The sequence below is a fragment of the Anser anser genome (assembly GCF_964211835.1).
Source record: "Anser anser genome assembly, chromosome: 1".
Lineage (NCBI taxonomy): Eukaryota > Metazoa > Chordata > Aves > Anseriformes > Anatidae > Anser > Anser anser.
The window spans coordinates 14,613,652-14,640,528 of record NC_139720.1 but is presented as its reverse complement, the minus strand read 5'-3'; the positions used below and the strand labels follow the sequence as shown (position 1 = coordinate 14,640,528).

The 26,877-nt window shown below is 38.2% G+C and overlaps 1 protein-coding gene across 9 annotated transcripts in view; it reads left to right on the top strand.

Moving 5' to 3' along the window:
• The window catches only part of ATXN7L1 (ataxin 7 like 1), a 116,087-nt gene that overhangs the window by 78,795 nt on the left and 10,415 nt on the right, over window positions 1-26,877 (top strand). For all 9 annotated transcript variants that reach the window (XM_083843053.1, XM_083843050.1, XM_083843051.1 and 6 more), the window contains 7 exons: window positions 3,754-3,976; window positions 12,390-12,673; window positions 17,407-17,489; window positions 18,350-18,606; window positions 20,961-21,153; window positions 22,352-22,473; window positions 25,726-26,671. In XM_083843053.1, the coding sequence (XP_083699179.1) occupies window positions 3,754-3,976; window positions 12,390-12,673; window positions 17,407-17,489; window positions 18,350-18,606; window positions 20,961-21,153; window positions 22,352-22,473; window positions 25,726-26,671 (2,108 nt within the window). The remainder of the gene's footprint in view (window positions 1-3,753; window positions 3,977-12,389; window positions 12,674-17,406; window positions 17,490-18,349; window positions 18,607-20,960; window positions 21,154-22,351; window positions 22,474-25,725; window positions 26,672-26,877) is intronic.

Sequence of the window (26,877 nt, the reverse complement as noted above, 5' to 3'; positions counted from 1 at the left end):
GGATTAATGGGGTAAAGAGGATTGTAACTTTGATTGTGCTCTCTCTGTTCTTTGGATTTGACAGCAACTGGTATTTGGGAAGAAAACAGAATGTGTGTTGTTATTTTTGAGGAGCGCAAGCATATTTGGAAGTATTGAGATTAACTGGAAAAGTTGGGTGCATTCTTCATATATTAAACTTGAACACGCATTCATAGCATTGGAAACTTCTGCAGAAACTGAAATGGATGTAAAATTTAGATTAGTATTTTATGAGTGGTGACGGGATTTCTAGTTGTCTTGCAGGATTTTATTATTTTTAGGGGCAAAAACTTTCATCCTACTTTCTGTTCATGTATAACCAGTGACTCTGCCATTTGTTCATGTAAACAGGGACAGATATGTCCACAGCTGTGTGTGTATGAGTTCATCTGCCCTGCTAGATCTAATTTGTCTATGTATAAACCTGCAGATGAGTGTAGAAGCTTCTACATGGATGGCTAGTTATGTTCTGGATGTGCTAGCACGTGAATATTTGATTTGATAATATCTATCTGATGTGCAAATGTCTTTTATTCACCTATTAATTTACTAATAAGGCTGGATAACAGCAGATTAATAATGTAATAAGTAAAATATTAATAGACAAATTAGTAGAAATTTTTAAAGAACAGATGTGACTGGGAAATTTAGTTTGATAAGGAAACAGCACAGAAACAGGAGCTCTTACAATAATAGCTCTTATCCTAACAGCTCTTGTGAAGAAATCTATCAGTATTTAGCTATGATTTATGCCCCCACCATCAGGATTTTCTATGAGGTTTCACACCTTTGGCAAGCCCAGCCTCCTGCCGCAGTGCCTGCCCAGCTTAAAGAATTGCTTTCTGCCGCCTTTCAAGGAGTTACTCTTCCAGCACTCCTCTGCAGCCCTCCTCGTAAGGTGTTGCTGCCATCCTCTCCTGCTCACACTGAAGTGATGTTACCTTGCATGAGTAAACTTGTCGATTTTTCTCCTCATAACGGTGTCCGACACTGTCAACAGTTGTGCGGCCCTGGCTATTTATGTTCTTCCTCCTGTGTGACTTTCTAGGGGTCACAATTTCCATTTTGCATATAGGAAATTTCAAGAGAAGCTGAGTAACACTGGTAATTCTCAAAGTATCAGAAGCTCTCTGAAGCGTGGAGGGCTTTCTGTAGTTGTGCTTTGGGGGAAGAATGGAGCTGGAGGAGATGAAAGGAAGCACCAAATGTAGCAGTCAGTTCTGATCACAACACTGACCACCAATCTGGCACACTGAGATAAAATATATAATCTTCTAATCCTTTCCTTCCCTATCTTACAGGTAAACATTTATTTAAAATAGCGGGATGCACTTACTATATTTTCATATTACTGCTATACCTCTTCTACTATTTTATATGTTATATCGTTTAAAAAAAAAAAAAGTTAATGTAGTGTTTGGCTCTTGGGAATTAATGAACTGTAAAAATCATCTTGGAAAGAACACCGAATGTTCAGCTTTGGTGTTTTTTAAAAATCCAGTGTAAGGTGACTCTTAGAAAATAACCTGCTATGGCATGTGATACTTAGATGACTTTTAAATATAATTTTAGATGGTCAGTATCTTGAATGTCTGTCTTTCCGGAAGATTAATTTTAATAACAGAGTAGTGTATTTCACTTCCAAATATATCCTTAGGGATGATATCAAAGATATGGTTTACTCAAGGGCAGTCAGTCTGGAGAAAACCAAAAGCTATGGTGAAGATTTGAGTAGTGATAAATCCAGAATTTATAGAATTTGGATCTGAAGAGCGTGTTTTTTTTTTTTTTCCAAAGTTTCACTTGTGGCTTGGTTTTCTTGGTTACACAGCTGTTCTCTTTCATCAGCCCTCAAGTAATTAACGGTAAAATTGCAAATTTTTATTAATCTAATTTAAACTGATTAAATAGTTGCTGTGAAGGCTGGTAAATCTTAACACAGCAGCTATTATTTAACTAAATAAATATTCTGTGAATAGAACTGCACTTCAGAGACAGATGCGTAGCTTACATGGCTGTTAACACAAATGTGGAGTGAAATGAATGTAAATTAATTACATCCTGCCGAGGACTTCTGGAGGCAGGGACTGTATACTGAGCTATGTGGCCGGGTGAAAACCAGCAAATGATGGTTGGCATTTGGGGCTGAGGTGAACTACTTCTTGCATTGAAGATAATTATGGAAGTTTTGTTCTTCGATTACAGGAGAATCTTGAGGGAATTTCAGCGTTTGTAGTTAAAGCTGTGAATATATGGAGATAGGGAGGTGCTGGGCTTTAATAGAAAATCCTTTGTTTAGTCACTGGAGATGTAGTAAAACAGTTTGAAATACTCTTCGTAGATTTTTTTCAAGCGTTTCTCTTTGTTCTTGAGGTATTCGCCTATTGCAAATTAATCATGGATGAATCCCTCTGCTACTGGCAAGTTTTTACTTGCGGACATGCCTGACAAATTGTCATGTTTTGATTCTCTGTGGGAAAATTTTTCTTCGTTATCCTTGAAATATCAAACCAGGGAGCACCCGGTTTGGGATGTGAACACAAAACCTCTCCTTCGGAGCAGCAGGTTGCCGTTGCTTCCCCAACCCGCTCCTAGTTGGCGGGGCAAGCTCGGAGAGCAGCACCCAGCACTCCTCAGTTTCAGTGCTGAAGGCTTTAGACTAGGAAAAAATGATGTGTATTGAGGGGGAGAGACTCGCCTTGGCAAGGTTCTGGGTCTGTTGTTAGGCCGTACTGCTGTGCCTGGTGGCTGTGCCCATAGTGGGGCAGAGGCCTAGCGCTGTGCGGGCCTGGTCGGCCGCTGACTGGAAACCACTTCTCCCCATGAAACATCTTTACTTTGAAGCAAATGGCTATAATATCAGGGATAGATCACGTAGATTGTAATATTAGTAATACTAGTGACTAAACCCAAACAATTTCTCTGACGGCTGCCTGTCCTGAAGCCTGTTGCCCTGCTTCGGGGCCAGCACGGCCAGGAGGCCCCTTGCGCTGGCGCGGACGACACTTGTCCAGTGCTCGGCCTCCGGACGCAGTGTTTGTAAATGATCATAAACTTCCTGCTCTTCGGCACTTGCCATTAGCTCTGTGTGGCTTAAAAAAAAAAAAAAGGAAAAAAGGTTTTACTTTGATTGGAGCTTGGAGATAACCTCCCAGCTATTAACCGGGCAGAGCCTGCCTCTTTGGGAGGGACGGAGCAGCAGGCCTTTAGCTACTGCTCAGTCTTCCACATGTTGTCCTTAGAGCTTCCCATTAATCTGGAGCAAGGTAGTCCTGAGGTAAACTGCCCAGTAACCGGGTCACATGGATCTGATATGAACCCGGATAGAAGTAGTCTTCTGTCTATCAGGGTGTATTTCACTGAGTCATCTGGGCTGTTGCTACATATCTGCGAAGGAGCTGGGACACCCAGTGTAGCTCACACAGGTGCTGGTGGGTACCTGGTGCTTGACCAATGGTTTGAGATTTCGTAGTGAAATTTTCTGGCAGATATGTGTTGCTAGTTAGCGTTTGTTGTGCTCTGTTTACATTTTTCAGAGCACTTTACAGAGTTGATTTTGTTTAATTATCTTTTGGCATGATTACATTCACTACAGTAATGAACTGGTAATCATTCTTTGGATTGATTAAATCATTGTAACTAGAATAAAGAGGAACAATTTCCTCTTCCCTGACTTTTTTTTTTAATCTTAGGCTATGAAATGTTGTAAAGTATATTATTTTTCCATTACAGAACGAAGACACGGTTCAATGTGTAAACCTTCCCCTTCTCCAGCTTCTCCAGCCTGTAATTCCAGGACATCCCTAGTACAGATGAAACCGAAATCCTGTATCAGCGGCCATAACCCTGTCAGCAGCAACTCAAAGCCATTCAAAACGCCCAAAGACAATCTACTTACCTCCAGTAGCAAACAGCACACAGTCTTTCCTTCAAAAGTATCAAGGGATAAACCATGGTAAGTACCAAAAGAACAGTTAGTTAGCTAACTTAGTTGAGCTGTTGGTGTTCAAAAAATAAGTATCTATATATACATTTCACAATTGAAAAAAAAAAAAGTCTATTCTTATCTTTTCTAAGTTTACCTTTTAAACCCCTACATTTCTTAAGGGAGGAAATTGGGAAGTCTTTTAAATATATATATATACATATATATAAGTTATTTTAAATATATATACATATATATAAACCATTTTTATATATGTATATATATATATATGTGAACAGGAAAAAGGACTGATATACTCTTCTGATGTTCCATCAAATGTCTGCTTTTCTGAGATGCATATAGTAAGTGAGATATTAAGTCAGTTTACTATCTTCGAGGTCCATCTGCCTTTACAGTATCAGCCCTTAAAAGTGATGCTTTTAAACAGTCAGATAATTTTTGTAAAGTTCTTAACATTGCTTTAGCTCATATTCATGAAAACTTACTGGTTATAGTCATTTATCTTCAACGGCAGCTGCTGTTGGAGCTCATTCTGCATTTTGATAATGTGTGCTGCTTTATAAGAAGACAGAAAAATATTCCAGCTGCAAAAATCACTTTTTTTTTTTTTTTGGAGTCTTGCATCATGTACTGTGATAGATAAACACATCTAGGCTTGAGACTTACAGGTTCATCCTCCCATGACTGTGATGATAGCAGCAGAGTTGCAAAGACATAGAAGAGCAGAACTGGGTCACTGTTATCCCTTAAGAAACTGTTACTTAGTTATCTACAGAAAAGATGCTTTGTGATTAGGTTACTAGGTTGGTGACTCAGGAGATTTGGGTTCAGTTCCTGCTTCTACACAGGCTACTGTTACAATTCAGTTTCCTCAGCTTCAGTTCCGGTTCTGTGAATGTGAGATAAAAGGACTTCCTTTTTCTTTTCCTCAAGTTTTATCTACTTATTATATAAGTATCCTTCCCATTTATATGCAGTATCTAGCATAAGAGGGTCATGATTTTAGGTAGCATTTCTTGACACAGCTGCCGTAAAGCAGTAAATAAACCATTCACCAGTGAGACAAAGCATAAACTCCTAGTATGTTAAAATAGTAGCTGGTGTTTTCTGCCTGAAACATACACTCCTTGGCATGATTTCAAAGGCAGCAGCATCTGCCTAGCCATAGAATTTACCTTGCACTGGAACAAACCTAGTCAATATCTAATTTTCCTGTAAGTCAGAACCCACCATTTCTATAAACACGATGAATGTTGTGGACAATTATGGTATATAATTCTGAAAATACAAATTTTGGATGTTTAGATTACACAGATGAGATACAGGCTATTTTAGTTAACATCTAAGTGCCTTCTTTACTATTGAAAAAAAAAACAACTCTTGCTTGAATAGTGGCCTTTTATTTTGAATATTAAAAAGAGGAATTTTATACAAGAGAGCATTTTTATTTTAAGTCTAATTAAAAGAAATTCAGAAAGGTCTTCATAGTATTAATTCTATTGACTACAAACCTGTTACCTATTTTTAAAGACAGCAATTTCCATGTCTACGTTTCAGCTTGCTAACTGAATCTAAACAATATCCTCCATTTTGGCAACAGATGGCTTTCTGTCAGTCAGTAAAAGCTGAAAGGGAACAAAATATCCATTTTCACCAATCCCTTTTCCCATTATTGGGACCATCCCAAACATTTACTGATGATTAATAAGTTAGATTTAGTTGTTTAAAACTGTTGTACTGACTTGTTAATTATTTGGCAATTAATATGTCAGTAGTTTTACTTGTGAATTACCAAATTCTTGCAGCTCTGCTAGGAGATAACAGTGTGGTTCTGTTTACCAAGGGGAAAGTGAGGCATATACTGGTTAAAGATACTGTAATCATCACACAACAGATCACTAACAGTCTGAATTGGGGATTGGTAAACTTGTCTTTCAAAGTTTAGTGTCAAGTGCCTTAGATTGCATGATTTCTTAGAGAGTAAAATCAGTCTGATAATCATCACAGTTTATAGTGAGCTGTTAACAAAGAGTTTGTTCCTATTCCATTAGTGGATTGTCATATTTATTTAGAATTCTAGGAATTATTCAGTAGATCTGATTTTCTTAAAGGAGAAATTATTCATAAATGTAATTCTTTTTTAAGATAAGATTATATTTTCCATTCACCGATCTGTACAAGCCATAGAACTTCACCCACTTATCTTTTAGAAAGACATACTGAATTGACACACAAATTTGTCTCAAAAAATACGCACAGAATTCATCACATATCCATGCGTTACAGCTTATCCTCCTCTGAAGCTTCCAGTTATTCAGTGCTTTTGTCCATTACATTGCAGTAATTATGAGATACCACAAATAACATAGGTTAGCTTCATTCAGGAGCTGTATCACTTGTAATGATTGCTTTCCAGACCTGCAATAACCTTTGTTGCACTTCCCTGGTTCTTTCACATTTTTTTCAGCATCTCTTTTAATTTTTAGATGCTGTATTTATAGCAGTAGTTCAGCAATGGCCTCTGCGACAGCATGGCCCAGTAGATCTCTGTTGTCATGCCTGCCTGCATGTAGGCCCAGCTCTTCTGTTAATTCACTATTGATTTGCTTGAGTCATCATCATAAGCATTGACCCAGCAGCTCGTTCTCTTCTTCACATCCCATGTTCTGAGATGCGCTGCAGTGGTTCAGAGGGCTCCTCAGCTAATGCTTTAAAAGGTGTGATCAGAATGCTCAGGTGAAAGAGAGCTGGAATTGTTGCATTTTTGTCTCTGCTGTTTGTCTCCTTGCCTTCTTGTAGCTGCAATGTGAGAGATTACTGTGAATACATCATCCAGAAATACCTCTCAGCTCTGATTTTTTTCCTGTCTCTCTCTAACATCGTTGCTATTAATACAGCAGTGCACAGAGACTGGAGCGGTGCTGGAGCACGACTGCACTGTGCACAAATAAACGTGAACCAGGGTTTTCTGGAGCTTGCAGCTGAGATTGTAAGAGGTACAGCAAACAGGTAGAAAATAGAAAAAGGCAACAAATAAGTTAATTGTTAGTGATAACAATAATAATGAACATGAGATGATGATCAATAAAAACAGCCCAGACACTGTTTGTAAAAAGCATTCTGGTGCCAAGGAGGCAACAGTTGACTCATCTCCACTTGAGCTGATCCTGTCTCTGTTAACCCCTCCTCGCCTCACGACGCAGTTTGCTCCCCTCTCCTCAGAGGAGCTGCAGCTCTGGGGCCCGTGGGCTCCACTGCAGGGGCCAGGTGCTCCTGGCTCCTCCCTGGATGCCGCTTCACCTTCCCAGCACTGCCCTGATGCTGCGGGACGTTCATTTCCCTGCACCGTGCTCCTGAGGCAGTGTAAAACTGGGGCAAAGCGTTAAAGCCAGCTAGCCCTGTGATCCCAGCTGAAGCAAGTCTCCTTGACCTCCCTCCATGAGGATTAGCTGCTGCCTGCCAGAAATTCTGAAAGTAAAGGAAATGAAACAGAAATTTTGTAGTTCTCATCAACAGGTAGGGAATTCATGGTCTTTTTGTAGTAAGATCACAAAGGTATACCTGTGGGTAACCATTTACAGTTTGTAATGTCACTTACATGGATCTTTTAATCATCTTTTAGTCTTTATTTCTTTGTGGTTAGGAAATACCATTATACGTAGAAAAGATGAGAAAGGGAAGCTTGTCAAGAAATTCTAATGCAACATGGAATTGGGAACAAAATTCAGAGGAGTTAACTTGTGCCATATATTCTAACCACTACATCAAAAATACTTTCTTACACCTAGAGGCAATCCCAGAAATGAAAAATAGAACAGTGTTTTACATTTGTAAGTGGTTTTGAGTTATATTTTCTATGAATTCAAAAAAAAAAAAGTTGAACAGGTGGCATAGATATGGCTATGAATGACCAAAAAAAAACAGCAAAATTATACAATAGCGAGGAAAAAAAAAAGTGTTTAATAAAGCCTGAAGAATGTAGGTAATAAAGAGACATGAGTACCAGTATTGTGACGTACTATGTCTATTTTTCTTGCTTGGGAATGGCTTGACAAGTAATGGCTTGGAACTGAAAGAAATTATCACAAGTTGCTGAGGAGGGAAATACAGTCTTGTTTCAGGGGTTTGTCACAGGCTCTGCTGAAAGAGTTGCTATTTACTGCGTATTTAAGAACGTGAGAAAACAGAAGGAAATCAGTTAACTTACCTAAAAAATAGAATGAGCCTTTGAAGTCTGTGATGATAAAGCGCTTTCTGTAGCCCTCAGATACATTCGTAGGCTTTTCTGGTTCCTTTCTAATTCATCAACATCAGTATTGAACGCTGGTCAACAAAACTGGAAGACATACTCTAGTATAACTGAGGACATGTGAAAAGTAAATCTGCACCTTAATCTTGTTTGCTCTATCCTTTTCTTTTAATGTCAGCACAACAATACAATAAAAGCTTGCATTGTTCATCCACTGACCACTAAGTATTTTTGTCCTTATTTTCCAGTGTGTTTTTTCCCCACATTTTACTGTAGACTGAATAGCTTGTTTCTTCATGTATAACTTTACATTTGATTATATTTTTTGAATGAATGCATTTCACCAAACATCCCATGCTAATTTTTATAACTTCCTTTGTCTCTCGCGGTTTCCCTCAATCCTGATTCCATCAGCAAATGTCACCAACAGGAATCTGGTGTTTATTTCTAAACGCCGGTGAAGTTTTCAGTCGTGTCAGACTGGGTAATGATGGCTAAAATGTCCTACTAGCGAACACCCTCATTGGAATCTCTAAAAACTGGTTTTTGATTTTTGGTTGTTTAACATGTGCTTTTCAAGTGTTTTTATTTTATAATGCATTCCAAAAGTTGGAATTTTCACAGTTATCTTTTTCAGCTTAACTGGTAACCTCACCAGAAAGTGAAAACAGATTTCTTTTGCTTTTCAGTACAACCATATGAACAAATTGTTTATCAGTTTGTTATTGTTAGCTTTTCCATCATTCCTTCCAAGACCTTCTAGTGTGGGTTTTCAGTGTGGATACAACATCAGCACTAGGCTGTCTTCTCTAAGTTGCCGGATATTCCAAGATGCAGTTAGAAATTAATATGGAGAGACCGGATATCTCTTCAGCTCTTTTGGAACTCGTGGCCATGTTGTCCAGCTTTGCTTATTTAAAAAAATATATTTATGATTTTTCAGCTAGCATTTTACAGTTACTGAAGGAATCAAAAAACATCTTTTTGTGATCGAGGTGCATTATCCTGCTTCATTCTTAGTATAGAAAAAATACTGAACATTTTTGCTATTTTGCATGCTAATAACTATTTTACTGACCGTTAGGTAAATACTGCTGTTATTGTTAGAATTTCCTTTGTAAAAAGGAGAACAACTTGTCTTTAATGAATACAAATTTTTCTTCGCATATCTTTGGCGATCTTCTGCGCCCCCGATTCTCTCACTTTCACTGATTGCCATGTGCCCTTCCTCTCTTTTCATGTTTGTTGCATGTCCATTTTCGAATTGTACCTTTCAGCCACTGTCTTTATTAAATTTGAGTAGACTCTTTATGCAAAAAATTGTTTTTTTAAATATAGTAAATAGATTAAGGAGATTTAAAAAAAAAAAGTCTAATGAACTTTTTGAAGAAATCCTTAATTTTCAATCAAAAACATGGCTTGGAAAAAGAACTCTCTTGAGCCATCGAATACAAATATGGGCGTTTGATTTATTTAGCTTTTTAGTCCTTAGCAGTTAATCACAGTTGTTGGTCCTATGCAGCTTCCAGATTGCAGTTCAGTTATCAATTCATCTTTATTTGTTATGCTGACATTAAATTAGAGTTCCTTAATGTTGAGTGTCGTACCCACTTACATTGAGAGAAATGATCATTTGTAATTTCTAAAATCTCAAAAAATTTACAGTAGACTACCAGGAGTCATATAGAATGTCCATCTTAAAATATGAGAATATTTTCATTTTCATCAACATTGCAGTGAAATGCGTAATGACTAATTACACCTATTCTCAAGGTTGACTTGTTGGTCTGTAAAAAAAAAAAAAAAAAAAAGGAAGCAAAACCCAAAGCCTCCCTTTGGCTTTGTTCATTTTCACAGTGAGCACCCACATGTACTCTAAGACTTCCAGTTCTGCACACTGCGAAGTAGATAAACTTTTTTCATTTTACCTGTATTTAGCTGCTAGACCAGAGAATAAACTTGAGTCTATCACAGTGTAATCAGTACTTTGAATTAAGACAAACCTTATAAATGGCTTGAACGTTTGTTCAGCTCTAATATATATGTGTATATATATAGTTTCTATGTAGTAAAACTACTTAATCTAGAGTAAAGAAGTTCTCTTATTTTCAGCAAATTTAATTGCCAGCAGTTTAAAAGCAAAATAAATAAATCCTCACCCTAAGATGTTATAATTTATATCTGTCATTTAACTTAGTAAATTCAGAGCAAGTTAAAAAAAATTACCAGAGGATCAAGTGTTCTTATCATAGCTCCATGATTGCTTTTTTATTGAAGTACTTAGGCAATTCTGGTTTTATGAGTAACTTGAGTTGTTTTCCCTACTGGCCAGTACTGTGCATCTTACTGTAGTTGGTTCTGTATTCTGACCACCTGATATGTATGTTTATGATACCACAGAATATGGAAGTTTCATATAAGTTAATTCCAGCTGCAGAATGTGTCTTGGTGCCTGCATCTTATTTTTAATTTTATATACCTATTGTTTGTCATTGTTGATACATTTTTCTTTATTACAATATCCTTAGACCAAAACTAAACAACTTTACACTCTAGGAGAGTCCAGTCCAGCCACGCACGCTGCACTTTCGGATTAGCATCTTCAGCAGCCAACAAGAAACAGGTTTTGTAGTATCCCGTGAAGGTCAGAACTTGAGTGATTTTAGCCCCTGCTTCCAGTGTTTCTGTAGGGTGTCCGGTGGAAGATGTCCTGCCAAAGCCATCTTTTTCTGATCATAGCAACTTCCTACCTGCTAACCGTTCCTCCCATAGCAAGGTGACGTTTTTCAGACACAAAAGACTGGGATTATGTGAAATTTGTGAGTGGGGAGAAACCCTAAACGGTACCATGATGTACAGACAGGCAGCTGCTGCCTGTCTTGGGGCACTGACAACAGTGTGTACTTTGACAAGAAGCTCCACTTAGCTGAGCTGCAACGTGCCAGTTGACAGGGGTGCTGTTAAGATGGTCATGCTTCTAGATGAGGAATTTCTTTTACCTCATAAACATCACCATTGCATTTGTATTTAAGAAAACTTAGGTTTCTTTTGTTCGTTTACGTGGAATGATACCTGAAAATTGTCCTTTTGGCATGATCAGCTTGCAAGGCAACTGGTCAAAAAATTGGGAAAAGCAACTCTTCAGACAGTGTGTCGGAAGAACAGGAATAAGTGTGGTGTTTTCATTTGCAGCCTCCAGTGAAACCATGGCTTAAAACTCTAAGCATTTATGTTTTTAAATTAAATACGTATTTTTAAATTAATGTTTTCTTTCTGGGTTTGTTTCAGTAAGGAGGGGTAATTAGAATTTTAATTGGTAGGCTCAACACATCCAGTTTTGGGGGTTGCTTGGAAGATTGAAAGCAGTGACTACTGTTGAATATTTTCACATGCAGATATGACTCAGAAATATTGTTATAATTTTGGATTTTAAAATTACTCATGTTAATCTTTTTTGATATCAAATTGAGAATGTATCTTTTGTTAGCATCACAAATATGCTGTTGCAGTAGTTAAGTTAGATGAAGTTAGTTACTGCGGAGTTTATTCTTGAAAAGGGCCAACCAAGGTAATAATTATACTGGGGATTTTCATTCATAAGTTCACAAGATTTTATTAAAAATAATGCTCAATTCATCAAGTATGGTAATACTTTTAAAGGGATTGCTGTTACGATTGCTATGCTCAAAATTTCTTTTCTCCTTGTTCCCAGAATTTATATGTCATTTAGACACTTTCGAGCAAATGAATTCTTTTTGCATTTGTTTAAACTGCTAATATTGTTAGCACACTGCTTCAGTATCATGGTGAGTTTAGCATGGCATACACACGTCTGATACGTGTTTGTGTTAATGACATGAGACCGTGTATGTAAGGGGACGTGTTTTGCTTGGCACCAAGGAATTATTTTGTTTATGAATAGCAGGGAAATGTATCTTTAAAAAACAAAAATCTTTATTTGCGTAATTCTTTACATTACCAGGCTTTACAGATGGCTGCTTTTTTAAAGATTTGATTGAACAAAAGTAGTCAATAACTGTAGTAAGTTTTCCATTTTGGTCTGAAGATGTTGTTTCACTTGTATCAAAATCTTTTCATCTGTGGAAAGGAGTTAATGAACTGTGAATCTGTGATACAGAAAACGCAACTTGAAGATTTTTCTTGGTTTTGCAGTGTTCCTGTTCCAGTAGTCAGTCTAGAGAAAATTCCTAATCTAGTGAAGGCAGATGGTGCCAACGTTAAAATGAATTCTGCAACCACTACCACCATCACCTCCTCCTCAGCCTCTTCATCCACCATACCTGCTCCAACCTTGGTCAAATCTGGTTTGACGTCTAAATCAGTGCCGCCATCACCAGAAAAGATTCTGAACGGCAAAGGAATTATAGCTCCTTCAATAGACAAGAAACACCAAAATGGCACTAAAAGCAGTAACAAGCCTTACAAAAGACTTTCAGGTGAGTAGTGTCGTGGTTCGTTTTTTAATGTAGTCCATCTTTCTTCATTAATCCCTCTGTGGCTCAGAAGTAAGGTACCAATAAACTGCTGTAGCCTGTTTTTGTTTTGATTTTTCTGCTGTAAGATGCCTGTTTACATATATGAGAAAGAAAGCTTTCAAACTCCTAGCACGTGTAAACAAACTATTTTCAAAATGCATGTTCCATTTAGCTTAAATGTAGAGTGTTTTAATGTATTGACCAACAAGTCAAATGTAAAATTTTAAGGAAGAAAATTCATTAAAATGGAAAGGCAGAAAGCTTTTTCAATCTATTATATAATATCAGTTTGTCTACAGCAAAAGATAATATGCCTGGGTTGAGTGACTATACTATGGTCATGACCACATTGCGCAGTTGAGGTTTAGGACATTGTATTACCCACCAGGTCATAATTTTATTTAACAGTGATTTTTCTTGATAGTGAACACTGGAAAATTCCGGGAATGTATGGGAAATGCTGGGGGAATCATAAATGTCATAATTTTCCTCCTCCACTTCTACCTCTGTGATTCACATGTGAGTGAAGTAAGAAGATGGTAACACGGGGATCTTGATCTTTTTGAGGAAGATAGAGCAGTGAGGCTGAGGGACTGGCACCAAAAATGGAAGTGCTCTTGCTGGCCTCAGGCTGTACGGCACTGAGGAGATCCTTGTGCAGATTTACCACTGAAGCACAGAACAGCCCAGCGTGGGAGGGCAGGGGGGCAGGTAGGAAGGTTGCCCTCTGCTGGAAGATTATTTTTTTTTTCCATGGAGCTCCCCAGAGGTGACCCGTGCCAGCTGTTGGGCAGCGTGTAGGTAATTTGTCCTCTGAAGCCAAAAACGTATTTTTGTTCCCAATAAAAGGGCGGAAAGAAAGTGTTTTGAGGGACATACCATTTAAAGCAAAAGCAACTGATTCAATTTGACTGCTTTAGAAGCTGTGCAGGGTGTATTCATCTGCTGGCAGTGCTTTGTGATTTGGGCAGGAACTCCTTGTGTGTACTGAAAGGCTAATTCTGCTAATGGCAGTGTGATCCGCGTTAGATCGTCTGCTTGACAGAGTTGGTTCATACGATTTCCAAGTGTGCACAAGTTCTGAATCAAGTATAAGTGTACAAGAAAAATGCTTTCATTTCCAGTTAATGAGTGTGTCCTATTTTTGACAGAATATCAGTTTTATTTTTTCCATTTTCTCCAATTTGGCAGTTAGCTCTTTGGTACTGCATCCATGGCTTGGTTCCAGACCAGTGAGAGGTGTTTGCTAGGGCTGTGTGTGGTATGGAAAAATGCCATCGCCTTCAAGGATTCAGCACACTGATTGCTTTCTTAACTAGTTAAAGGTGGCAAGTAAGAAAATGGAGCAGTTGCTCATGATAGCATTAAAAAAATGGCAAAAGTAGCTGATTCTGCTTTTATTACTTACTTTTTACTTGCTAAGATCCAATTTGTTGTTTCTTTTAAACCATTATTTCATTTAACGCTCTATAGGCTTAATTTAGCCGATCAATTCAGATTGATTCTTACTTGGGTAGTTGAAATTGATACTTATTTTCTTCATGTCACCACGTACCGCTGCAGCACTGTAGGAGATACTTGTACCTTTTTTGTGCAAGTGCTTGCTGAAATATGTTCATAAAGGAGAATCATTTCTGTAGAGCCTTCCTTCGGCATGCTTACCGTGTTGTGTGGAGGTGACTCTCCATCATTATTCTGTCTCTAAGCTATCACTCATGATTTCTTCCAGGATAGGGAAAGTTTCAGTGGTGGAAATTTCCAAATAGGCTGGGATTCTGTGCAGGACTATTTGGGCACTCTGATAGGCATTAGTTTACTTTTATATGGTTAACAGATACGCAAAACTGATACTTGTAGTAAAGTTTCTCTATCACTATCAGATTTAAAATCCATTAAATCTTGCTTGTGCTGCCCCATGTATTCATGCAGCAAGGCAATAAATCAGTGGTGATGCAAAGAACAGAAGTTCTGTGAGCCCTGCAAATGAATTGTCTGTAGATTGTGTGTCACTCTGATGGATCCCGCTCCACTAACCATACTGAAGGGCACAAAGCCTGAGAAAAAGAGCTTGGAAGGTCAAGAAGATGATTGTTTTAGTTATACCATAAATTTTATTTGTTACACATTAAAAGGAGAAGCTGCCTGGGTTTAGGTTTCCCTGTCCTCTGCCATGCAAGTGTACAGATATTAATTTTTGAAGACTCTTTATAGGTCTGGCTGCTTTACATCTGTTTTCCTTCCTTTTTAGCAACCTCCACTTTCTCTCATACCATTTCCCTTCCTGCGGCTGAAGGTTTATTTTTGTTTGGTTGGTGTTTTTTGTTTTGTTTTTTTACTTTGCTGAGAGCTGGTGGTTGTTTGGGTGATGAATGAACCTGCCCTCTTTTCAGGAGCACTGTTGGTGAGCGAGAGGAGTCAGCTCATGGACCCACAAAAGGCAGTCTGTAGCTGCCCAGCACAAGTGGATCAGTGTTCCCTAGTAGCAAACTGGGAAAAAACAACCCCACATATTTAAATTTTCTTTAGTTCTTGTTCTCTTTGGGGTAAAACTAAAAAATACAGATGCCCAGTTTAAACTTTGTTTAAGAATATCTGTGGTGTTTCAAACAGCAGTGTGACCTTCCTTCTGTAGGTGAAGCTACAATGCTCATTGCTCTGGCCACCAAAACCTACGAAGTGAAATCCATTCTGGAGAAACGGCTTTCTCAAGCTGGGCATGTGCACAGGAATCTACAGAATTCCTAATGCAAAAGTAGCCAGAAGCTGTATTTAATCACTGACAAGAAGGCGAAAATCTTCATTTAAAGTGTTGCCCAAACCAGGCGTATCTGTAACTAGGTTTCATGTTCATGAATCCTCGGGAGCAGCCACATAAGCTTCAGCCAGGGGAAGTGGTTTCCTGTTTAATATTTTCTGTTCTTCAGAGAAAGCACGTTATTTTGCTGATCAGTAGGTGGCAGAGGCTTCCACTTCTTCTGCTTGTAGTTCATTATAAGCTTAGCTTTTACCTCTGTATGGTTTCCTGAAAGCTGTCTTTCCTACGTTCAATCCCAAAAGTCTTGCTTGGTCAGGACACAAATTGCAGTCTGGCTGTTCCCAAAACGCTTGATTTTTGCAGTATGTTTCCATGTTGGTCCAAAACAGCCCAATTTTGTGTCTTTCAGAATACCTTGCACAGGCCTGTCACTGCCTTCAGGACTGATTTTTTCAGTAGAAGGCGTGTTTATAAGTCCATATAGTTTGTTTAGGGTTTTTGTCTCTTTTCTGGGTTTTTGGCAGGTGATTCAGATAAGACCTCATACACTTGAAAACCAGGAGTAATTAACTCCTTCAGCCCCTGAACATGCATTTTTATCCATTAAATAGGAAAAAATGTTTATCATATTTAGTCATATACAGATCAATTTTCTGTTTCTGTTGAGCTGTAGAAGCCACAGAAACTACAACTGCGTGTGACGGATTTCAGACCCTTTGTAGGTTTCACCAGAAAATAGTACCAGCTATTTTTTTCAAGCTCAGTTTTTGGTATATCTCTGCTAGTAGGCCAATAACATAACCTTTTATTTGATGTTTGCTTTATCAGTTGTAAGTCCATACATATTAGAATACACATGACTGCTAGTAATTTTGCTATCGGAAGACAAGAATGATCTTCTGTAGGCTACTTGGCCTCAAATTTCTTCTTCCAGCTGTTCCGCTTGCTGTATGCTGTCATAACATTATAACATAGCTGGGAATTGCTGTCTTCATCTTAGCTATGATTTTGTTTGTTTATTTATAAGGAACATTTAAGTACTTGGATTAATTGTTGCATTTAAGCATAGGATATTAATTTTTATCTGAATATAACACAGCTGTATATTTAAAAATGATTTTGACAAATAGTTTATATCCCAGTATCAAATAAAAGCAAACCAGCCTGCCAATTAAAACACACCATGTCTAGGAATGTAAAGATAATTGTAGTTTTTTTGTTGGCATAAAATAAAAATTCTATATCTGTAGTTTTGTTACAGCTCTGTAGTGCAAAACATAAAATTATATTAATACAACTTAACGGAGGTGATGCTATCTGTGGTCTATAAATACTAAAATATTAATGACAACGAAATATGCAAATATAGCACATTAAATATTAAATGCATGTCTTATGTTAATCATCAGTAAAACTCAAATGATCCTTTTTTTTTCATAATCTCTGCAAACTTTAAGCTCCATTCCTCCGTTGACTTAGGGAAATAAGAACTAACATACGCTTTTTTTTTTTTACACTTCCTGAAAATGAGACAGATTTAGATAAATTTTGTTTTTAAAATGTCACCAGTAATCTTGTGTTTACATTTTAGACAGCGCTGGTTGTTTTTCAGGCTTTCTGAGTATGTCAAAGTAATGTGTAAAGCACTTACGGTATTTAGTCTGTATGTGTCTGAAGAGTGTGTCGGAGTCAATCTCAAAGGCTAGATTTGGAAGTGCTGTATTTCGTGGCCTCACAGGCAGCCAGTGTTAGAGAGGGAACTGAACTCACCAGTATTTGGCTTGGTCCCGGGTTTAGACCGCTCTGTTGAGTAGAGCTTTGTAAGCAGACTTACTCCTGTGAAGTCTGTGATTGAAATCCAGCAAATATGGTTGCTCTGGTTAAAATTCCTGAAATAATCTGCTTTTTTCTCCTTTTTTCCTCCACCCTCATCAAACAGAAAGAGAATTTGACCCAAATAAACACTGTGGAGTACTGGATCCTGAAACAAAGAAACCTTGCACAAGATCGCTCACCTGCAAGGTATTTTTCTTAGAAGATAAAATATCAGATGCTTTGTTATAGTTTAAATCCTACCACAGTAGTTTGAGAGGTCATACCTGCTCCTGTCTTACAGACAATGGGTATGGTATTCAGACGCTGTTTTCAGGTAATTCTTTTGAGTAATTCTGTTTCTTTGAATCAGAGCATCTGCATTATTCCACTGATGTTTCTAGAAAGATGTTTGTTTTTTTTTTCCTTGTCATCTCGTTATGAAAAAAGCATTAATGTTTCATGTAGGAGCACAAGAGTTATTTTAAATACTCCTTTTCTTAGTTCATGTATGCAAAAATGTTGAAGTATAGTCACTTTTTAGGGAAAATATAACGTGATTTTCATATAATAAATTACACGGAGGCTGACTTCTGGTAATAATAAGTCTCGTTAAAAACTAGCAACAAAGTAGAATGTTGATAATGAACATTTGTATGTGTATATGTTGCCTGTTGGTAGAGACAATCAATTAAATTTGCTTAATGTATTCACATTTTTCAATCCAATGAAATCAGTTTTTCATTGTAAGTTAAGAGCTGCGGTGACGTTACTTGTTAATATTTTACAATTATTGGAATTATGCTTTCTGTGCTCGAAAGGGGAAGTCAATAAGAGTCTATTACGAAGATTGTTGCAGGAGTAGTTTTAGCCTTTACGTGGCATTTCTTAAGAATTGCTTCATAATTTATCAAAGATAATGTGGAATAACAGCTTTATTTCCATAACTGTGGCTAAAGGTGTTTGAAGTAGATTTTTATCTTGTAGAGAGTTGTGGTGTATCGGAAGTATAGAGGACTCATAAACAATGTCATGCACACACAAATGCTTTTTAACCACCCTATTTTTAGACTCATTCACTTAATCATCGACGAGCAGTTCCAGGCCGTAAAAAACAGTTTGACATCCTTCTAGCTGAACACAAAGCTCGATCCAGGGAAAAAGAAGTTGCAAAAGACAAAGAGCATCCACCGTCTGCAAGGGAAAGCTATCAGAGCCAGCCCACACCAGCACAAGACTCTCTGTCAGGATCCTCAGTGAACTCTGGGCAAGAATCTAAAGTCACATCTCCTGCAAAATCTAGACCGCCAAATTCTGTACTTCCGAGGTAAGCAATTCTCCAGTGTGAAGTGCTGCATTCTGAAGTTGCTGTTAGAAATGTACTAGTCTTCTATATGGTTTATTTTATAAATATTTGGTATTTGGGCTATTGAATGATAAAACATACGTTAATTGTAAGAATTTCCCTTAGCAGTAAAAAAAAAAAGTAGAGTATGCTTATATTAACCCAATCTGCCCACGGCAGCCTGTTGTCTGGTTGGGCACGGGGTAAGGAGTGGTGTCCATCCTCTGCTCTGGATCTTGGACTAGCAGCATTTTTTGTATAAAATGGCCAGTAATAATCAGGACAGTTTCTGACATGTTTGGAAATAAAAATATATTTAGATGTATTGGGGTACTGCGGGCAAAATTCTACACATTTACATAGAAATTTTCTTGGCAAACAGTTCACCAATTACATCAATGGAATGTCTTTTAAAGAAAGGTATGATTTCACGTAAATGACGGTGTAAGCACCTAATTCTTAAAACTTGAGATTTGAAACTGCCTGTAGCACCTCTTTCCTCATTCTGAAGATTTTTTCATATAAAGGACAAAAACAGGCTTCAGAAAGACAGTGTAAACTTTAAAAAATGTCCTGTTAGAAAAACTACTGTGAGGTATTGGAGCTACTGAATTCTCCTTACCCTCTGGCAAACTTGCCCATGTGCTTTGGTTGGCTGCTTGTTTTTGGAGAGTTTTTTTGGTACTCATTTTGGCTGGGATAGGCGGAGCTAAGATCGTTGGTTTTGTTTCATATTTCATATTTTGTTTATTTTGTTTCATATTTCATTTCTTTGCAGAAGCCTTGGTCAGGATTGGGTGCCCGTTTTGGGGCTTTTGTACAAAGTCCGTATTTCCAAGTGATATTTAGTCGTACTTGCTATCTTGAGTTTTAAAAACAGACATTTCCTATATTTTCTCTGCGTTCATCATGCCATAATGAAATCTTGTTCCTACAGTGACATAGGTGGGTCTGACAGGGCTTTGAGTGAATGAAAGAATACACATAGGTAAATTGGTGAGAACTCTGCATAATTTCTGTTGAAAGAGTGACCTTACACCATCCGCACGTGAAGAGGAGCACAGAGGGACAGGCAGACAGTTTTTTAGTAGGTGTTTCAGAAACAAAACTGGGATGTGATTCAGTGAGAGTCAGCTGAAGAAACTGCAAAGAAAGGTAGTGGTACAGGAGGAGAAGGATTTTAGCAGTCACGCATTGTGTTTGTACAATTTATACTTCTGTTTCTGCTACAGCTTCTCTGTTGTGTCATCTTTTCTGTTTTTGCAAGCAGCTGTGCCAGGGAAAAGCCTTGCTACCTCTCCGCTGGGAGTCAGCAAGCCTGCTGCTCTGGTGCTGGCAAGGGTTATGTGAGTGCTGCCTGCTCTGCTAAGGCAAAATTTTCTGGTTTCACTGAAAGTGACTTGGCTTGACGTGGCCAGCTTTTCCCGAAGGCTAAAGAGCACTCGCACAATGAATTCCGTGCAACAGTAACTGCAGCAGCAGTTTCCACCTGATGGACATTGTCAAGCAAACCCTGCTTGGTTCAGAAGGGAGCGCCTGTCCGCAGTTTTAATGGCTGATAGCATAAATTCAATAGGTTGAAGAAGGCTGGCTGGATAGCTTGCTTTTCTTCTGATTTTGCTCAGTGTGAACATCTCTTACAGCCTCAGAGTTACACACGCACGCACGCACTTGGTTGTATAAGCTGTAATTTACAATCCTTTACACACACCTGCACACACACACACACACACACACACACACACGTACACACACCCTACCTACCCACCTTCAAATCTGGTTTGTTTCCAAGGTAATTTGAAGGGGAAGATGTTGTTGTGCCCTGTGGTGTAAACGCTTTCCCACTTTGTTTTCCTGGATTTTAGACAGAGGTAAAGAAAACCTCCATGATGTAAGAGGTCCTCCATGTTACCGCACTTACTAAACCAGCTGTGCAGGGAGTAAGCTAAACACTCGTGTTTATATTTAGTATGCTAATTTCAGCATAACTGGACACTTGGGATTAATCAAATAGTAGAGTTACGGTGTTGTGTAAGAAGATTTCACACATCTGGTTTTGTTTGCATACTTAATACACTTTGGCTCCCTCAGGATCTTAAACTCAACTTCACGGCAAATTTAAAATTTCAGGCAACACATAGGTGCTTCTGTTAATGGTAACCTGGTGATAACCCTTGATATAATTCTGACAAGGCCAAGTGTCAGGTATTCTTTATCTTTTACTGTCCTTCTTTACGTGATTGTTTCAGGTGTAATTTACTTGGAAGCGTTACTCTGGCAGGTGGGTTTCTGGAGCTGTTGAACACTGATGATTTAAATGTCTGTTCTCCTTCTAGACCATCATCTGCAAATAGCATAAACAGCAACAGTTCTTCAAACCACAGTGGGTACGTACCAGAACTGCCACTGCCTTCCATGGGAGGAGATCTAACCAGTAGATTGTCCAGTGATGAAGGAGAAGCAGATGGAGCTGAAGAATCTGAGAAATTAGACTGTCATTTTTCTGGACACCATCCCAGACCTCTTGGGGTATGTGTCTCTCTCTGGCATGCCTTGCTGTTATTCTTAAGTTGTTAAAGAGGGGAGAAAAAGATGTACTTCAGTAAAAATGTAAGGAATGAGAGAATTACATTGCAAAGTCTGCATTCTAAAGAGAACAAATACATTTGGCAGAAAACTGGTCAGAATGGGAAAAGGTAGGAGGAGAAGACTGCTTGTTGCATGTGACAAACATTGTTAGGTTGCAGGACAGGACGAGCAGTAGAAAGTAAGAAGTTCTGGGTTTAGATATTCTCAGTAGTCTGTAAATCAGGTATAGTTCTGCTAAACTGTAGAGAAAAGCTGCAGTGTTTTAAATGTGACATGAACAGATAATTTGCCTTTGTTGTCATAGTTCTTATGAAACTCCCTTGCAGTTGGTTATAGCTCTGCAAATCATGTGGCAGCAAGGTGCTGTTACAGTGCTGGTTGATCTTTGTAGTCTGCTATGAAGCAGTAATTAAATATCATTTATGTGAGAGTGTACGTGGACATCGAAGCTATTGCTTCATTCATCTAAAAATGGAAAGTAGAGCACAGCATACCCCATCAGCTCTGGCAGGGGCTGAAGAATGTTCTCTGGCAGCTGTTTTTGTCTTTCTCCCATGCTAGTGACAAATTTTATTGTAAGTAGTAAAGTGCAACCTTGTGTCATTAGATTTGCAGTGTGAATTTGTTTACATTGTAGAAACTGAGAAACAGGGGGAAAACTCTTGAACTTGTGAGCAGTTGGTTCTCATAAAGATCTAGCCAAGGAATAAAATTAGCAAAGACTCCATTTATATGTTTTCCACATGATATGCAGAATAAAATTAACACTGGGATAACTATAGGATTGTCTATGGTCCTTAGAGCAAAGGAGAACTTTCTAATGTCAGACCACCTGTATTACCAGCCAGAATTACTTCCTTAGCAGTACCTCAGCATTTATATTCTTCCCCTGTTCTTTACCTGATAGTAAACTGAATTGTTAGTGGAGTATGAAGTGTACTTTACACTAAGCTGAAAATTCAGACGCAAATTTCATACATCATGCTAAATAATATTTATGGTGCAGATAGTGAGAAATACCCTTTTAAAGGTATTCATGATACAAATTACAAAGATGTTACTTGATGTTAAAATGATCATTCTTTCATAATGTAGAAACATTTTTCTATAAACAACATTGAAATACCTTTTCTTGCAGTTTTGTTCATATGGTAGTCGCTTAATGGGAAGAGGGTACTACGTCTTTGACAGAAGATGGGACCATTTTCGATTCGCACTAAACTCCATGGTAGAAAAACACTTGAATTCACAGATGTGGAAGTAAGTGGGAGTTTTACACTTGGTGGGTAGTTCAACATTTGTAATTCTGTACAACTACTAAATCAAACTCTCCACTGGGAATTGTTTTTAAAATTACTTCTGCATTAAGTCGTGTCAGTAATATGCCCATGCCAGTAAAAATTTTCTCTTCTTTAAGGAATGTGCAGCACAACAGAACAATCTCCTATTCTGATGTGAATTTCTCCCAAATTTAGGACTTTTCTTTAGTCCCTCCAAATCTGGGGAGGAATAATTCACTAGTTCTGTTAACGTTTAAGTGCATTAAAGCTCAGTGTTTTCTGGGTTTGGAGATGCATCTTGATATCACGCAGTTTTGTAACACAGGTTAGACTTGGCCTAGATTGTTATATTTGTGTCACACAACTATATCACCATTCACACTTTGCTCTGTGAGACTCGGATCGCGTAATAAGGAATTCAGTACCCATTTGCTAACATGTAAGCTGGAATATAGAAATTTTCAGTCCATAGTGCCCTTTAAACTCACTGGCTTTGAGGTCTTAATTTTCTCTTTATGACAGTACTGAAGCACCTCTGTGCCATGTATCAAGGTTCCAATCACTCTAAGCTTAGGTTGTGCAAAAACATTAAAATAGACTGCACTTAAAAAAAACCAAACAAACAATTTTTTAAAACAATATATACAGCTTTATTTGAAAGACTCAAGGGATCTGCAGATATGATATTTTTTTAATTCTGCTATGGAACATGCATTCTGCTTCCAATATAATGACACTAAGGTGCAGTGTTTCATGTCACTGTTTATTATCAGGACTGTGTTATATTCATTGGATGCCAGCCATTAGATAAACAAGGTTTGATTTTTATTTACATATATTTTTGAAGCACTAAAGCTTGGCTCGTCTGACTAACCCGGTAACTCAGTGATAACAATGCTGGGAGGCATAGTTTGGAGATGGGTGGGTTTGCCATGAAAGGGCCAGTGTCATCTCTGTTCAGAGACAGGTCACGCTTGATCTACAACGGGTTCCTCTCTTCTACTTTGCAAATTTGGCAGTTAACTAGTGTCTGTCACCTTCCACAAATAAAACTAATTCGGTTTCTATAAATAGGAAAATTAAAACCCATTATCTATTGGCTTTGTTTGTCAGGTGAAAAGACATTCACGCATGTGAGGAAATGTTGCTAGTATCACTCCTTTAATGAAAAACTAAAATAACTTCTGTTACAGTTCTGTGATACAAGGAATAAACAGGCCTCATCCTGCTCCCATTAAATCCAATTGTAAATGTTTTCTCAAATTCCAGCTGTGTATGTAATCTCTAATATTTTCATGTATTATATCCATACTTACTTGTCTGTATAACACAGGAAGCTCACAGTGCTTCATCTCTGTTGTATTCTTCTGTTGTCCTCAGTCCTCTGGACTGATCTTTTCCTGTCTTTGCCAAGCAGGGGTATGTGTAAAGCTGTGATTTTATAGCTGATGCTGGTTCAGCTCTAGCTGTGGCTCATCCAGCTGAGACAAAAGGTAAAAGGGATGCAAGGCCATATTTTGAGAACAATAACAACATCTACAAAGTGCATTTTATCCTAGTTCTCAAAGTATTTTACAAAGGTGGGTACGAATTACTGGCTCTTCTTAAAAATACACCAAGGAACAGACCTGATAAGCAGCTTTGTTCAAAGTCACATAGCAAGTCACAGGCAGTAGGACTTGCTCGTTTCTGGTTGCATAGTCTGTATGTAATCTCTTACGTATTTGTACCATAAATGATGTTCTGTCTGAGAGTCTCCATGAGAAGAATACCATGAGAGGACACTAGTAATTAGGATTTGGTTTTTGGTAGAGCAGCAGAGGATGTGTTTTATCGTAAGCAGTACCCTGCGCTGTTTTATCAACACCCTGTGCTGCTTTATCATGCTTCTTTGAGGGCAGGACTAAGTCTCTACAAATTGAAAAGGTGTCAGTAGTGAGGATAACAAGGGTAGAATTATGGTGCGCTGTAGGTTCTAATGATAAAAATAGGATTAAACCAATAATTAAATTTTAGTCCAAATAATGAGAAAAGCTCATATGATAATCTTCCAAGACACCATTATGGAAGCCTGTTTCTTTGTTAACACTGGACTAGGTAAAGTAATAGAAGGTGTGCTATCAGTGGCTGAACAGAAAGGAAGTTGAACACATTCTACTAATTTCACAGGTAATATTATATTTTATACTTTGAATAGTATCCAGCTAGTTAGAGAGCTTATCAAGCATTGTTTAATACTCTGTCAGTTTTTCAGTATCAGTGCAATTAATAAATTAACTAGTTAATCCTGTCTAACCTGCTCCCGGATGAGCTGTTGGGAATAGTACTGCATTGAGAAAGGGATGAGCCAAATGACCTGATTGCTCCTTTTCCTCTTTCTGCTCAGTGATAAGTAAATCTCAACTGCCCCCCAAACTGACTCATGTACTGCCCTCATCAAATCTGACCTGTGAGTTCAGGTTAATTTTGAAACTGTTCTATAACTTGGACTTTCAGGCAAAACACAGGCAGTGAATGAAACACAGTGTCTAGCATGTTTATAGGTACCATCATCAGGCATTTTATTTGCATTTTTTATTTTTTCTAGTAAAGTGAAGAAAAAAGGAAATGAAATTTTTAAGAAAGTGGTTAAGTGTAACGTCATACCTGTAACTGCTACGTTGCAGAAGTGAAGCTCAGTTTTGGTTTAACAGAGGAGTTGCACAGTTTCAAAGTTGTATGCCATGGCAGAATTTTGTATGGAAAGTTACACTGCGTAATTCTTTACCTTGCCCTAGTTCAACTTTGAACTTCTGTCAGGCTACATCTAATCTTCTTCTGCTAGGTCTCCTCTGCCTTCATAGAATTAATGTGTCCTGTTTGAAAATTCATTTCAGATGAAAATACACTTCACAATCCAGTTTTCCTGAATCCTTACAATATTAAAACACACATGCTTTGTGGTAGGTTTTTGCTGTTTTATTAAATCACACATAACTTAATAAGAGAACCTTAAAATGGAATTTTATGTTTAAAAAGAAAAAACAGTAGAAGTAAAAGCGTTTTTAAGCTGTTGTAGAACGTAGAACTTATTTTGAACTGTGAATATTAAAATGTGTCTGATGGTAGAACAGGAATCAAAACTAAAATGCCTTTTTAAATAAGATTTTCCTTCCCAGGAGTCATTTCCTACCTGCATTGCTCAGATGGAATTATTCGTATGTATCTAAATCTCCTTTTCTGTTCTATTTAGGAAAATTCCTCCTGCGGCAGACAGCCCCATGCCTTCTCCAGCAGCACACGTCTCCACTCCTTTTCCCGCATCAGTCTTACAACCTTTCAGCAACCCCAGCGCCGTGTATATTCCTTCAACACCTATCAGTTCAAGAATCACTTCTTCTTACATAATGACATCAGCCATGTTATCAAACGCAGCCTTTGTGACGACATCAGATACGAATTCCATTATGTCACACACTACAGCTTTTCCTCATGTGGCTGCGAGCCTAAGTATCATGGACTCAACCTTTAAGGCGCCATCAGCTGTGTCACCAGTGCCAGCAGTCATCCCTTCCCCATCCCACAAGCCATCCAAAACAAAAACCAGCAAATCCTCAAAAGTAAAAGACCTGTCATCTCGTAGCGATGAGTCTTCAAGTAACAAAAAGAAGAAGCCGCAGTCGTCGTCGTCATCATCGTCCTCATTATCTTTGCAGACATCTTCCTCGTCTTCATTTTCAGGGTCCCACAAAAAGAACTGTGTCCTGAACCCCAGTTCAACTTTGAACTCCTATCAGGCTACATCTTCCTATAACAGCATGTCTGTGCACAATACAAATAACGGAACAAGCCCACTCAGTGCCAAATCGGAGCCCTCAGGACGGACTTCATTATCAAGTAGTTCAACAGACTCAGTGAAACACATGAGCATGGTAGTAAGCAGTATTGACTCTTCTAATCTGTCTGTATCTTCTCTTGTGCACCACTCAGGGGACCACTCCCTGGGAGCACACAATGCAGTGTCTTCTCTACCCCTTTCTTTCGACAAATCAGAAGGAAAAAAACGTAAAAACTCTAGTTCTAGTAGCAAAGCCTGTAAAATCACTAAAATGCCTGGTATGAATAGTGTTCATAGAAAGAGCACTGCCAACCTTATTTCTGCGGTGCCAGATCCTACAAGCAGCTCCATCTCTCGACAGGTAAGGGACTCTTCCAGTTTTTTTTTTGAAGGTCGTGGTTGACTTCCTTGAAATATGCCATGCATTACGAAAAAGAAAATAAACGTGCACTTCAGATTGTTTTCCATCGAACAGTGTGTTTTCTAGGTTAATACAGAACTGTATTTGTATTTGGTTTGTACCAATCACAGAAACATGCTGGTGGGGGGAAGTTGTTGTGTTTGTGG